The sequence below is a fragment of the Acanthisitta chloris genome, unplaced genomic scaffold (assembly GCF_000695815.1).
Source record: "Acanthisitta chloris isolate BGI_N310 unplaced genomic scaffold, ASM69581v1 scaffold1362, whole genome shotgun sequence".
Taxonomy (NCBI): domain Eukaryota; kingdom Metazoa; phylum Chordata; class Aves; order Passeriformes; family Acanthisittidae; genus Acanthisitta; species Acanthisitta chloris.
Window position 1 is genome coordinate 1 of NW_008659654.1, and position 14983 is coordinate 14983.

The 14983-nt window shown below is 38.1% G+C and overlaps 1 protein-coding gene across 1 annotated transcript; it reads left to right on the top strand.

Moving 5' to 3' along the window:
* The first annotated feature begins 563 nt into the window (after nt 1–563).
* On the top strand, nt 564–13822 carry MYLIP (myosin regulatory light chain interacting protein). The gene is made up of 6 exons (XM_009069454.1): nt 564–751; nt 8572–8757; nt 9485–9682; nt 10021–10185; nt 11633–12053; nt 12427–13822. Exons 1-6 carry the CDS (start codon nt 669–671, stop codon nt 12514–12516), a joined length of 1143 nt encoding a protein of 380 aa, XP_009067702.1. The 5' UTR covers nt 564–668; the 3' UTR covers nt 12517–13822.
* The last annotated feature ends 1161 nt before the right edge of the window (nt 13823–14983 follow it).

The window sequence follows — 14983 nt, forward strand, 5'->3', positions numbered from 1 at the left end:
TGGAGAGAGTCAGCAGCAGCAGTCCAGTCTGGTGGTGCCATCTGAATAAAACTTGTGGGTAGTTGTACTCTTTTTTTTGCCTTCTTGTCCGGAAAGTGCTACTAGCTGAGGTGTTGAGTAGTAGATACTCTTCACTTTCAGAAATCCCATGACCCTCTGAAGTGTCTGTCCTGGGGGCAGAGTTCGTTGAACTCGGTGTGCTTTTTGGCTAGTGGAGAAATTAACAGTTTATGCTTAGTGTTTTTCTCGTGCTGTCAAGAAACATTTGGACAATGCTCTTGGGCATGTGATGTGATTCTTGGGGATGTCCTGTGCAGGGCCAAGAGTTGGACTTTATGATCCTTGTGGGTCCCTTCCAACTCCCAATATCCTGTGATTCTGTTTTGTGTGCAATTTAACACTGAAGTAATTAGTTAATCCTTTGTGGATTATAATATAGGTAATATACCAAAGGTGCTGACAGCAAGATTTTGTGTGTTTTGAAGTGAGCAGTCTGAAACAGCACTTCAGGTGTTATTTCTCATTGTAGCCTCATTTATAAAGATCCTTTTTTTTTTCAGGTTTGCAGAAGGTTGGGGATTATAGAAGTTGATTATTTTGGACTGCAGTTCACTGGCAGCAAAGGGGAGAATCTATGGCTGAATTTGAGGAACAGAATCTCCCAGCAGATGGATGGTTTAGCCCCTTATCGACTGAAGTTAAGAGTCAAGTTTTTTGTAGAGCCACATCTTATCTTACAGGAACAGACAAGGTAAGGTAAATGGTTGTAAGTACATTTAACTTATTATTTTGTTTTTAATTTCTGTGATTTAGGAAAGTGACTACACACTAGTTATCTTTAATCTTTGAGTAATCTTGCTTGACTTTTCTGTGAAGTTTTAAAATCTTCGTGCTATTTAAATTTGTTGTTACTTTTTTCCTTAAAAAAAATTAAACTGCTAATACTGTAAATATTGTGTAGCTAACAGTAAGTAATGACTTGGGTGATTTCATGAGCACTTCGTGCTGAAAGTGGAAGAAACTAAGCTACCAGTAGCAAATTTTTTGTATGGTATTTGCATGTCCGATAGTAACCCCTGTTCTATGGTGTTACTCTAGGTCATTCTGAACCACTGGTGCAGAAAGGCAGGAAACAATTCCTCCCACTGAGCAAAAAAATTTGCGAATTCCTTTTTGTCTGGTGTTATGTTACAGTAACTTTCAAACAGCTACAGGCCCTTTGAGGCTACAAAAGAAACAGCTGCTTTGCTGCTTCTGTGGCTAGTCCTCTAAACTTAATTAGTTATTACATTTCACTGTTAGTAAACAGGAAGAATTAGTCTTCTAATTCTAATCTGAATTGCAACTGAATTATTTTTAAAGAAAGCTGTGCACATATATTTAATTCTGACCTTCCAACTAATGTTTCCTGTTAGTACAGTTATTATAAATGGGGCAAATTGAAGTCTAGTGACTATTTGGTACTTTAAGAATCCATAACTTAGTTCTTTCAGAATTATGACCATGAATATGATGGTGGTTCTGCACAGAATGTTTAAGGAATTTCGTCAGAGGCTGACAGCCTGATTTGGTGTTTATTTCATAGGAAAAAGGCTTTGAGTTAGGGGCATGCATGTATAGTTGTTGGTTTGTTGTTGGTTTTTTTTTTTTGTCTAATGTGAGGGGAGAGGCTATTTAGGAGTAGTGGTTTCAGCTCTGTCTGAAGTTTTGAGAATGCTGTGATGTTAGACTATGGTTGTCCTGTATAACAGCTTCAGTTAGGTAAATGCATTCAAAATTAATTCCAGCTTTGATGTACCTTATTTTGGGAAAATAAATTCTACTATCCATGGCATACCTTTGGGCTCTCTTTGAATATTTTCCTTAAAGAAACTTGTCCTCTTAAATATTCTCAGATATAAAACCAAATAACAAAGGGTTATGTAGAACAAAAGGAGCCACACAATTTCATACCTAATGAGGCAGAAGAGATTACCCTGAACATGTCAGATGTGTCTCCACTCACAGAACAAATCAGGGTGAAAATGTGAGGATAACTAAAACTGGCAGTTTTAAGCTATCATTGATGAATGCTTGTTCAACTTTACAAGATTTTTGCAGACGTCTGTGTTCCTGCCTTCAATGCTGTCAATGCAAGGCTTGGCAGGTGGCACAAGTTAATAGAGAGCTCGAACTGGTGAAACGCCCCAGGGGCTTCAAAGACCCGCTTGGGTCGCTTAGCTAAGATGTAACAGAGCTTATACCTACATCAAAGTAGGAAGTGTTTCTCCACTGTAAAGAAAGCTTGTAGCACCTACATCCTTTTAAAGTCTTTTATGTATTAAGACTGTTCTGAAACTAACATTTTTAACAAATGATTTAAAAATTGAGTCTCAGTCATAAAGAGATCTATTAAAAACAAATGCAAGTTGCAAATCAAGTTTCAGTAACTGCCTGTAGTTGTGTATGCCCAGTTGTGTGTGTAGCAGACCTAGAGTTCCATAATGCCTATGGTTAATGTCTGTTGCTGTGTTGTTAACACAGTTACAGTAGATTTACCTTTTTTCTACACAGGCCTTCTTGAGGATCCACACGTGCACATAACTGAATTTGTGTTTGTGTATAAGCATGTGTGATACCAAGGAGAAGATGAAAAACTTAAGCCTGTTGCTGAGCTTAAAAATCAATAGGTATATAATAGAATTGCAAGGATTAGCTGTACAGCCACAGCTGACACAGTGTTTCCTTCCTTTGCTTGGAAAGTCAGTGTGCTGGCTGATGAAGAAAGGGAAGGGTATCCTTGGCTTCCTTTAGCAGTTAAGTCCACATCTGATGTATGGGATGTTTCTGGCAGGGCTGTTGCCTTCTGGTCCTGTGTTTGAAGAACACTGGGGAAGTCTCCCAGTCTTCTGCTTGCTGCCTCTGATGCTGTTTTTACATATAAATTAGATGCATGTTGAGACTGCTTTTGAAATCTGGGAAGCTGCAAGTAATTCTAAATTGTGTTGATATGCTTCATCATGATTATAATAGCAACTGTTGTGACTGAGTTGTTACCAGGTTTTTTTCTCTATACTTTGGATGCTTTGCCAACCCCAGTTGCACTGCTTCATTAGAGATTCTTGCCTTGTGCTTCATTTTAAAACTCAGGTGTATATTTGTTTTGTAGCAACTTAATGTTCAGGTTTCTACATGCTGTGAAAGCTGATCTGGCAACTGAACATCAGCCTCTGCCTCTGTTAGCTTTAATCAGCCAGCAGAAGATTGCAGCCTCATGTGTTTTAATCTTATACAAGGGAGCCTTCTTGCTATGGAGTGCAAAGGCAGGAACAGGTTATAATTGTATGGCAGCAAACCACCTTTACTAGGTGCTTTGGGAATGTGATAGTTGCATGGAAAAAACTTTCTTACGACAATTTTTCTTCTTGCATGGTAAAAAGCAGTTTATTTGTATTCTTTGAATCTCAATTTCTAATTTTTATTTGACTGCCTGGTACTGAATTTCATGACATGATTTTGTAGTTTGGAATTGCTTTCAACAGATCGAAAGTGCTTTAGTGCAAGAATGTCATTCAAACTTAATCTGCTGCTGTCAGTTTTACAAACAAGTGAACAGTGTGCTGCTTTAGAGGAGTTTGAAAAGCTACACATTTCCTGTGGAATGGAGAATCACATTGGCTTGAAAAGGACTGCTGTCTCTTTGCTTAAATATACATGTGATGATCCAAGATGGAGTTAATAAACTCTGCTTCATTCTGTGTTCATTTTCACTGTTTTCTGTATTTTTGATAGGTCGTGCAACACTTAGGGAAAAAAACAGCCCTGCTTTTCACTTCTTTCACTGAATGATTTGTGGGTTCTTTGTGTCAAATGTCATGAAGTATTAAATTGCGGTAAGGAGCTGGGGCTTAAAGGAAAGGATTATACTTCACTAATCGGAATTTTTAGGAGACTTTTTTTACCGGGGGTGTGGTGTGATGTCTGGCAGCAGGGCTGGCCGGCCGGCCCCGCTGTGCAGGTTCTGAGGAGCTGCCAGCAGGAGGCCTCGGGGGTGTTAGGTCTGGCAGGATAAAGTCAGCTTTGTGGGGATGGTGCAACTAGAAATAATTTAAAAGGGAATAATGGTTTTGAGCAGTGATGTTTTCCAAGACAGTACTTCAAAATGGGTGAAGTTATTTGTCTTGTGTAGTATGACTTATATGTAAGCTATAATGATATAAAGCATTCTTTTTTAGGAACTGTAGTGATAGGACAAGGAGTAATGGGTACAAATTGAAAGAGGGGATGTTTAGATTAGATATTAGGGATGCCCAGGGAGGGTGTGGATGCCCCAGCCCTGGCAGTGTTCAAAGCCAGGTTGGATAGGGCTCTAAGCAACCTAGTCTAAGTGGGAGGTGTCCCTGCCCATGGCAGGGGGTTGGTACTAGATCTAAGGTCCCTTCCAACCCCCATTAACATTCTGTGACTCAAAGGAGCTGTATTTTGTCAGCCTTTAAAGTAGTAATTATTGTTTTGAAGGCTGTTGTATGTGTGGTGTTTGCTGGCATTTGAATTATATTTACCGTGTTGCTCAGTTGTATTGGTGAATTAGTTAAAGTTAAGAACTGGCTCATAAAAATATTTTGAGCAGTTAGATACTGTAGTAGGTAGGAAATGAGAAAAGCATCCTATTATCCCCTGGCATTGGCTAGCCAGCACAGCAGTGTCATGTTATTGGTTACAAGGCAATAGAAGTCTGGTGTAATAGACACTGGGGTGAGTTTAATGGATCTGTTTGTCTATATTGGAGTTGAATTGCATTTGATAACTCTGCTGAGAGCAAATAAGAACAAAGATACTGAGAAGCATAATTGTAACTGTAGTGTTCTTGCTTTTTAATGTGGCGTGGCCTTACCTGCTTTTAAAAACAGAATTGCATTCCATAGATTTAAAGATCTTTATCAATATGATTTTAGGGAGAACAATTGTCTTAATGTTGATTCCTGTAGACTACAGAGTTGTAAATTTACTTCACAGTAGGAAAGAGCCTTAACCATGTGGTAAGGAATGTCATACCCTGAAGAGAACAGGCAGTTCCTTGGGATGTATCCTGAGATTCTTGCCAGTAGTAGCCTGGCAAGAGAATGAGATCTTTTGGCTATGCTTCTAGGTTAGGAATCATTAGTCATATGCAGGTTCTTTTATTGGTAAAAAATTGGGGTTTGTCACTTCTATCACTGATAGCTAAGTTTGGAGCTTAAAATTTTTAGCTTTCTATTTGCCTTGTCTGTATTTCCTCGATAAAAAAAAAATAGTAGAACTACTAGTAGTAGTGCAGAACTTCAATTCCTAATGCACATAATTGTCTTTAATGAGTTACAGAAGGAAAAATAATCTTGTATTACATGTACTCAACACCTTTTATAGTACTTTTTTTGTGGAGTTGTTACTGCCATTTCAGTTAGCTGAACACTAACTAGGTAATCTGCCTCCTGTTGGAATTTCATGGTAATGAAATACTGATGTCTGTTTCTGGTAGCAGTGTTAAGTATTGTCAGTCTGTGTTTAAAGAAAAAGGCAATTGGTGAGATTGATATCTGGGTCTGTGACTTTGGTTTGGTAGCTATCGTTTTCTGTGAAATGGACCGTCTGCTGGAATCTCCTTGAAGCCTCCTCTTTCTAAAGTATTTGTATCACATTATTTATGTCCAACTGTAATACATTAATTGCATGGTACATGTGGTTTGACTGTGTTTTAATATGTACATATAACTTATTTTTGCACCCATGTTTTTCATATAAGGATGCAAAGTGAATGTAAAATCACTAATACAGCTAGTGCTTGAAGAAAGTCTGTGATCTTGTTCTAATTTTAAAACTGCTTTTTGTTCTTTTGGAAAAGAAGAAATCTGCCTGGGCAGTGACTAATGAAGTATAGTTTTGGTAAACTTAGTGTTGCCCTCTAATCAGTATTACAATGTACTGTTTTGAACTACCAAGCTCAAAGGAAATGTTCTAGAATTGAATACACAGGTATACCTAGCCAGCATGAGGTTCAGAGGTGAAGGCTATTTTAGGTTATGTAGACTGTCCTTTGTACTCTGTGGAGCACTCAGTCTACAAGTGCAGTGTCACGTTCTGTTTGTCCTTAAACCTGCCACTAGTTGTTCAATGTCCCAATATGTCTGGCAGGTGTTGGGATGACTAGGAGCCACAACAGTGGATAGGTAAAGTTCAGAGTTGTGAAGGGTTGTTTTCTGTGAAGATTTAAAGATTAAACAAAGCTTTGACAAGAGTAGTAAAAAGCTGCAGACTAACAAAGTTGGGGCTGGGGGTTAGGAAACACCTTTCATCTGACTTGAGTTACTTCTCAAATTTGTAACAGGCAATATTAATGTACCATGTATAACTGAGGTAGTGAATGGTGCAGAAACAAACATTTAGTTTTTTTCTATGGTGGGCAAACTAAGGTATTCTAACAGCAACGTTGGGCATGTAACCTTTAGGGAACTTAGAAACAGGGCAGGTTTCACAGTTCATTGTTTTAAAATTTGCTAGGTAAAAATTCCATTAAGCATAAAATACTATTGCTAAAATTCCTTGAAAAACTGAGCATCCTTTTACTGTACAACCTGACTATCTTTAATGGTGGGAAAAGTTTTAACAATTTTTATTGTATCTATAGATTCCAGGCCAGAGGAGAGACAGTGGATTGAGTGAAGTGTTTAAGTCAGTCTAATTTACAAAAGCTTAGAGAAATACTTTCTTGTAATTAATAGAATCTCTAATACAACTGGGTTTTCTACAGACAATCTGTTGGATCCTGTAGAATTTGATAAGGAACTACCTCAAAGCTCCTAATGCTTTAGTTTTGCTTGACTGTGTTCAGCAATAAGAGCTCATTCTTACACCTTTTTGTTTAAGCATAAAAATCGCTTAGTTTTTTTGTAAAAAGAACAATGACCTGCTTTTGTAATCAGATTCAGGCTAATGTCATGTTTTGAACCTTTGAAGGAGGTGATTTTACAATGGATATTAATATAACTCTGGAGAAGTGCAGTCTGAGTCTGGCTGGACAGGCTAATCAAAGTCACTTGCAGGTGTATGAAGTTCTGGTCCTCTTGCCACCACAACTTGTCCTGCACAGCATGAGGATATTGGCTTCCACCAGACCCCCATTAGAACTGCTGAAGTGTGTAGGCTGATGTCTAGACATCAGAGTTGCAATTAAGCACTAGTGACACTCTAGCATGCCTCAAATGGCTTGCAAAGGGAGGTGTTGGAGCTGTGACTTGTTGCAGGGAATGGATTGTAGGGCAGCTAGTGGAGTCATTTAATACTGATTTGTTTTTTCCCTTTATCCAAAATGATGTGGATATGAGGCATCTTTCAGGCCAGTATCTTCTTAGTTGCAGCATTTAACACAGTAGAATTAAGAAGCAACACAAATTTAGCAAGTTTTGTAATTGCTGAAATTTTGCTGAATAAAATAGTCCTATTTGCCCTATTGTACAAAACAATTGTAGAGCACTACAACAGAATATATAAAGATATTATCCAGAATTCCTGTTGGACAGAAAACTAATCACTTGCTAGCATCTTCAACTTTGGTGAGGAGTGATAGCTTCTCGTAAAAGATTACACTTAATTTTTGAAAAGTAAATGTCCCGTTCTTGTAGAAGCCAAGACACATCCCTGTGGGTGCTAGGCTTCATTTATTGAGAGACTTTCAGTGTTATGTAATTCCTGATACATAATTCTGCATCTGGTTTACATAAATACATTGAGTCTTACAAACAAATGGTAAGAAATTTACAGTGTGTTCCCTGAGGGGAGATAAGGATGACTCTACAGAAGTTAAGGGAGTGTAGGGGAAATTGGCAGGCTGCTGTTAATGTTGGTGGAAGTGTTGTTGTTGTTGTCTAATTAACTGACCTGTTAGATAATTAAGAGCAACTTTGTGAATTTTCAAACCTGCCTTGGTCCCAAGTGTAAAGGTTGGGCTAACAAATGCTTACACAGGAGGTTTTTGTATTTTATTCCAGACTGCCCCTGTCATGTGTCTCAAGTTATTCTGTTAATCTGCAAAAGCACTGTCTTCCCATGAGTGTAGTGGCAGAGGCATCGCCACTGTGTGGAGAAAGTATGGCTTCTCCTACTGCATGTTGGAAGTCTGTATGCTGTTTTGGGATGCTCTTTCCAAATCTGATTTTGTGAAATGAAGAATAACTTGTAAATGGTAACCAAACATTTAAACATAGGCAACTATTTCAAATGTTTCATTGATATGTTACTCACTGGATTGAAATGACTAAGTGGCCGTAGGAGTTAAAGCAGTCCTTATTCTTAAGAATGTGATGTCAGAATGCTCATTTCTTTTGATAGTGCTTCTAGATACCATCTTCAGTTGTAGCCTCATCTTTGAGTAAGTGAATATTAAGATGGAGGCCCTTTCCTTTCCCTTGTGCCAGACTTTCTCTACTTGGTACATTCATGGCAAATTCTTGATTACCAAACTAACGGTTAATAAACATATGAGATGTAATCTGATACCTGTCTTGATTACAAACATCTAACAGTTTGTGTAAGCAAATGTTTCTCATTCTATTGCAGGCATATGTTTTTTTTGCATATAAAAGAAGATCTTCTTGCTGGTAATCTTCAGTGTTCTTCAGAGCATGCAATTGAACTTAGTGCATTGTTGGCACAGATGAAGTTTGGAGATTATAACCAGAACACTGCCAAGTACAATTATGAAGAGTTGTGTGCAAAAGAGCTCACCACTACTATTTTGGAGAGGTAAAAAGAGCACCATGATTCAGCCTCCTCTTTGGAAACCAACAGCAGATTGTGTTATGCCCTTAACTGCTGGTGCTATAGTGTAAAACAATTTAGATAGCTTTGGAGATCAAAATATAACATGAATGCTTAATGTTCTGATTTCAGTTAATTTTTAAGCTCAGTTATGAGGTGGGTTTTTTGTGAAAAGCAACAGCTGTTGAAACTCTAGTACTTGGGGAAATACAGGTATATAAGTACTTGGAGTAGGGTAATCAAATTTTAAGTGAGTCTTAGACCTACACTTGTGAATGAAACACTTATCTGGCTTAGTACCCTTACTCTAAACAAATTTCCAAACACTTTCATAGCTCAGTTCCTGAATATCAGGAGACTTTCAGTGTGTCATACTCTCCTGTATTTTTTTTTAGTTAAGAAGCTAGTGGTGGTTTGGGGAAATATGTGGGAGTGGGTGGTGTTAGTTGGAAAACCTTGATTACATGTAGGTTTTTAATTTAGCAATTAGCAAATGCAAAGTGTTGTCTCCTGAACAGTCTCAAGATGTTTTGGTAATTCTCAATTATTTCCACTTCACTATTCCTGGAAATCTATGGACAGATAAAGCAGGTCAGGAGCATTTAATAATTTGTTTAACTAGGTCATCTAAAAACGCATGTTACGACAAGCTGCTGATGGTAACGGCACATACTTGAGTTAATTCACCTATCTTTAATCTTTCTATCAACAGCATTGTTGCAAAGCACAAGGAGCTAGAAGGTTTAAGTCAAGCATCTGCTGAATACCAGGTTCTACAGATTGTTACAACACTGGAGAACTATGGGGTAGAGTGGCACTCAGTGAGAGATAGTGAAGGGCAAAAACTCCTTATTGGTGTTGGACCTGAAGGCATATCCATCTGCAAAGATGACTTCAGTCCTATCAACAGGTATGTGTTTTATGGAACCACTTCCATGATCCATTTTTTTTGGAAGTACTGAGCATGCCTCAAATTTTGACATAAATATCCAAACTTCTCTGTGAATTACTAAAAGCCGCTGTTAGGCTGTAGGGTCCAAAGACACTACCTGCTTATAATCAAGATGACAACTGTTCTTAATACTCTTGATTTTTATATGTATTTTTGAGGCAGCATCTTCAATCCAGCGTTGCTGACAACAGTCAGATCATTGTAACTTCTGCTGAAAGTGCACTGTAGTAGTTCTGTGGAAAATGCCCTTATCCTTATAAGCTAAATAACCTTTCTTTTTTAATATTAATTTATAGGATTGCTTATCCTGTTGTTCAAATGGCAACTCAGTCTGGGAAGAATGTATATCTGACTGTTACCAAGGAGTCTGGTAATAGTGTAGTTCTCTTGTTTAAGATGATCAGTACAAGGGCAGCAAGTGGACTCTATAGAGCAATTACAGAGACACATGCATTTTACAGGTCAGTATTGCCACTAGAGTCGTCTGCTGATGCTACCCTTCTCCAGTGTCTGAGCTAAGGGCTTAAGCAGCCAGCAATTTGACTGCACTTTGGAAATACTCTGCAGAATTGCTTTGTCTTTGCAGCCTCTACTTTCCTCTTAAGTCCAGAAGCTGAGCAGGTTTTTGCTGCTTTCCCTTTTGTGGGGTGGGATTAACAAGAAAAGTAAGCAAAACATCTCCACTATGAATAGCAGCACTTCAGAGTATAAACTTTTTATGTTCCTTGATACTTCATAATACATACAAAAATTTGTCCCTATGTAAGAGGGAGAATGAGAGCAACAGAAGAAGATCCCATAATTCAGAATATGTAGATCTTTTATTTGGCTCTTCCAGTCATTATTTATCTGTATGCCACCTTCGTATCCCATGTATTTAAATCTTGTAGTTCTTCTGTCCTTGCTCACATGCCCAGGACTTTGTTTCGTGCAGCAGCTGTCCATTGTCTCTGTCCTATTATTGTTTGAGGTAGGGCTGCTATAATCATTTGGTGATGGCTGATTTTTCAAACCCCTTTTCATTCCTACTGTGAGGGCCAACACTGATCAGCAGAATTAGCTGTCAAAGACATAGTGGTGTTTTCTCAAAATTAACTACCACGTATCAATTTCGATTACTTTTTGATCTGTTTCTGCTTTTAACTTCTGCTGTCCTTGACAGTTTCTGATTTTAGTTTGGCAATAGCATTTGGCCATAAGCTTAGATGCTGGACTTCAGGCCCTGTGAGGCTGTAATCCTTATGTTCTGTGTTTTGTGTTTTCTTGCCTATGTTGCCTAGAGAAGTGATATGCCTTAATAGGCTTCTGCAGATTCAACCATATCACTGAAATATGTGACAAGCATGGTTAGGGTAGCTGAAATATTCAGAGGAAAATAGAAATGCCTTAATTCTCTATACTGCCTTCACACTGGTTCCCTTCAGAATGATAGATCATTTTATACTGGTGTATAAAGTGCTGGGTGGAAATTTGATTAAATATATTACTTGACTCTATGCTAGAAATTTTTGAGATCCTCTCTAAAGAAAGAGGTGTTATGCCAAAGACTACTAGCTGGAATTCTTTTAAGGCAGTATTTGGAAATTGCTGTGTGAGGAGGTGTTGCCAAGATGAACTGTGGATTAAGCAAGTGTTTATGTTAGCATAATGCCTTAAGTCCCTTCCATAGGCTGGCTCCATTTTACCAGACATTCACATTTTGAAGTTGTAAAGTAACTGTCACTTTTCCTTTTTCTACTTTGCAAAGTAGAGTTGTCATGCAAACAACATTTAAGAGTTTAAATGTTACCTTGGATTGTATTTGCTTCAATTTCAGTGCTGTTACTTTGACTTTAGGAACAAGTGATTGTAGGAATAGCTTTATTGGTATTAACTAACCAAGTTTGCATTTGTCCTATTGTTTTATAGGTGTGACACTGTCACCAGTGCTGTCATGATGCAGTATAGTCGAGACTTAAAAGGTCACCTAGCATCTCTATTTCTGAATGAAAACATTAATCTTGGTAAAAAATATGTCTTTGACATTAAAAGAACATCAAAAGAAGTTTATGACCATGCAAGGCGAGCTCTTTATAATGCTGGCATTGTGGATCTTGTTTCAAGAAGTGATCAAACCCCACCAAGTTCTCCACTTAAGTCTTCAGAAAGCAGCATGAACTGTGACAACTGTGAGGGCCTCAGCTGCCAACAAACAAAAGCTCTGCAGGAGAAGTTGCGGAAGCTAAAGGAGTCCATGCTTTGTATGGTGTGCTGTGAAGAAGAGATCAATTCCACCTTCTGTCCTTGTGGCCACACGGTTTGCTGCAAATCCTGTGCTTCCCAGTTACAGGTAATTGCAGTGCCATTAAGTTAGGAGTTACCAAGTTACATGGAAGGCTTGGAGTTTTGTATATTTAATGGTCATGGATTAATATTTCATGTTGATCTTGTAAAACTTACGTTTAAAATTTTGCCTGTGGTAAACTAATTTCAAGGATCATTCTGTCTGGATGATGCATTTGAAAGAAAAGTTTTAGCTGTGCTAATGTAATTTGCAGTGAGGCTAAGAATGAGTTGCATGCTTCTCACAATAAATACCCTGTCTTAAATATGGGATGATGGAAAAGTGGTCTGTTATCGTGTACATGGAGAGGAGTCTCCAATAAGTTGAGACTCTCAGAATATGAAGTAAACTAACTTCCTAATGTTTTTTTTCTTTCCAGTCATGCCCTGTCTGCAGATCTCGTGTAGAGCACGTCCAGCATGTGTACTTGCCAACCCACACCAGTCTTCTCAATCTGACTGTGATATGATCTACATATACACTTTAAACCCATCATGTACTCTTTAAACTGCACTAATATGAAATGCAACCATTGATTGTGAAGAAGGCAATCACTCTGGCACGTGTCCATGATCAAAAGCAAAAATACTGCATTTTTTAACATAAGTATTCTTTGTTCAGCATGTCCAAAATGGTTTGGGGCATTTTCTGAGAACAGAAGTGTAATTGATGCATTTTACCGAAGAGGAGAATGATACATAAGTTTGTAGCATGGCAGTGTTGCCACAAAGCTAGGTAACCCTGGAGAAATATGGTGTACACACATTGATGTACCCAGCAAAAGCAACACAGCCTTTTCTTTTACATGCTCTAAATCCTTTTTAGTACAGTCACACCATTTATTTTAATAGTAAGACTAGCTTTTACAAATACCAGTTTAGTATGGCTCATAGTTTCTGCTTTTAGTAAACTGCTTTAAAGAGGAAGGAACTTTTTTTGAAAAAAAACGAATGGTTCTTTAAACTGAAGTTGCAAGGCTTCATCAAGCAGCTGTGTTTAGCTCAGAATTCTATTAAACAGAAATAATTCTGTGAGAGAATAGCTTTGGAAAGGTAGGACAAGTTTGTTAATCTCCAAGTGTTGAGGGTGGGTCAGGAAAGTCTTGTGGTTGGCAGTGTCCTGTGGAAGCACTGTTGTAGGACTTCATTCACAGCTCTCAGTGGGCAGGATACTCCCAGGTTTCCCACATCCAACTTGGCTGGTGGTCTCAGGAGCTGCAGTCAGCTGCCCTTCAAGTTGGCTTTATTTTTGGAGGATTATTTCAAACTATTAAATATGTAATAATAATTTTTTAAATAAGGGTTGTGTATAATTTTAAATGCTTTCTTTACTTAGCATCTTTATTGGGTAGGTCATTTCCTGCTAAAATGATTTTAATTTCCACCCCCCTACTTGGGCATTTTGGGCTCTAGTTTCCTAGTGTCTTCTCCAGGGTACAGAGGGAACTGGAGACCATATTTGGGTGCAATACTGGCTTAATCAAAGCTAGAAAAGTACACTGTCACTTTACTGAAAATTTCTGACTATACTTTTCATATTGCCTTAATGTAGCAGTAATGTGTGTTTATGCATCTGTTTCTTTGCACAGACATTTTGTCAAGATATTAAAACTCTACTTTTTTATGACACATTAGCATATAAACCTTACTCTAAGAGGGTATTTATTTTTTCACTTTGTAAAGAAAATTTTGTTTCCTCATGAAGCAAGAGCTTTGTCCTATATCGTAGGCAGCTTCTGTCTTTTTTATATTCAGATTAATAAAGGACTTTAAAAATCTACTTTGTGTTATTGCTAAGATTAATTTTGTTCTGAAATTCATTCCTGAACTGAAAACACAGCATGAAGTATTTATAGTCTTGAAGTTTATGTCATGTTTTAAGAGGTAATGAAGTTTCCTCAGATGTGTGCAAGGGAGGGAAGGAAACTGACATAGTATAACCACCTTTGTTCAGGCAGTTAACTCTGACAACTGACATATTCCTACTGTAAAATAGCCTTCAGAATTGACTTTGTAAGAGTTTTCCTAGAGTAAACTGCCCCAAATCTATGGGCTATATTCCAGTGGGATGAGAGAAAAGAAATTATGCAGCTTGAGACTAGAGAGTTGGAATTCCAGCAGTCCTATCTAGAAGGCATGTTGGTGTGTGTTGTTGGATTTATTGGGTTTTTTGTTTTTACTAGAGCTCTTCAGATTTCCTAACTCATGCATCTGCTTTCACATTAGTGAAGAGATGGTGCTTGAACACCTCCAGGGTGGTGCTCTGCTGTTGACAAGGTAGAAGTGAACATGACTATATCCAGCTATTGTTTCAGCATGCAGTAGTGCTCAAGTAAACCTGCCTTGCTTCCCAATATTACAACCAAATTATGTTAGTAATATCTAATCCATTATCTCATGGCAGCTGGCTGAACTGGATTGTAAATTGATATAAATAGGAGTTAATATAGGCATCTGATTTAAAGCACGCTACATGATCAGGCTGTTAAAACAGTCAAGCATTAACTCCAGGTCCTTGTAATTAAATTGGCTATGTAATTAGACATCCCTAATAAAAACAATTCCAGTAGTTAGAACGCTAATCAAGGTGGGGTTTGAGACAGGTTATATGGCATCAGTGGATTTGGGCAATGCCTGTGACTTCTATGAGCATATTCTCTTTAGTCTTGAAAAGCTGTGCAGGGTAGAAACAGTAAGGTCTGGGTCCAGCCAAGAGCCTGACTGCTGTGGGTTGTGCCTGAGGCTGCTGAAAGCTGTGTCCTATATTGGCAAAGGAGAATGTGGAGTACAGGTGCAGGCTGATGGATTTTTCCAGTTAGGAGGAGTGTGTTCCACAGTCAGTATAACTTTAATGAAATACTGTTACCTGTTCTGAGAATTGAGCAGCAGGTCACCTCTTCTGAGTGCTGTAAATCACTAAAAGCCTTGCTTGGTTTA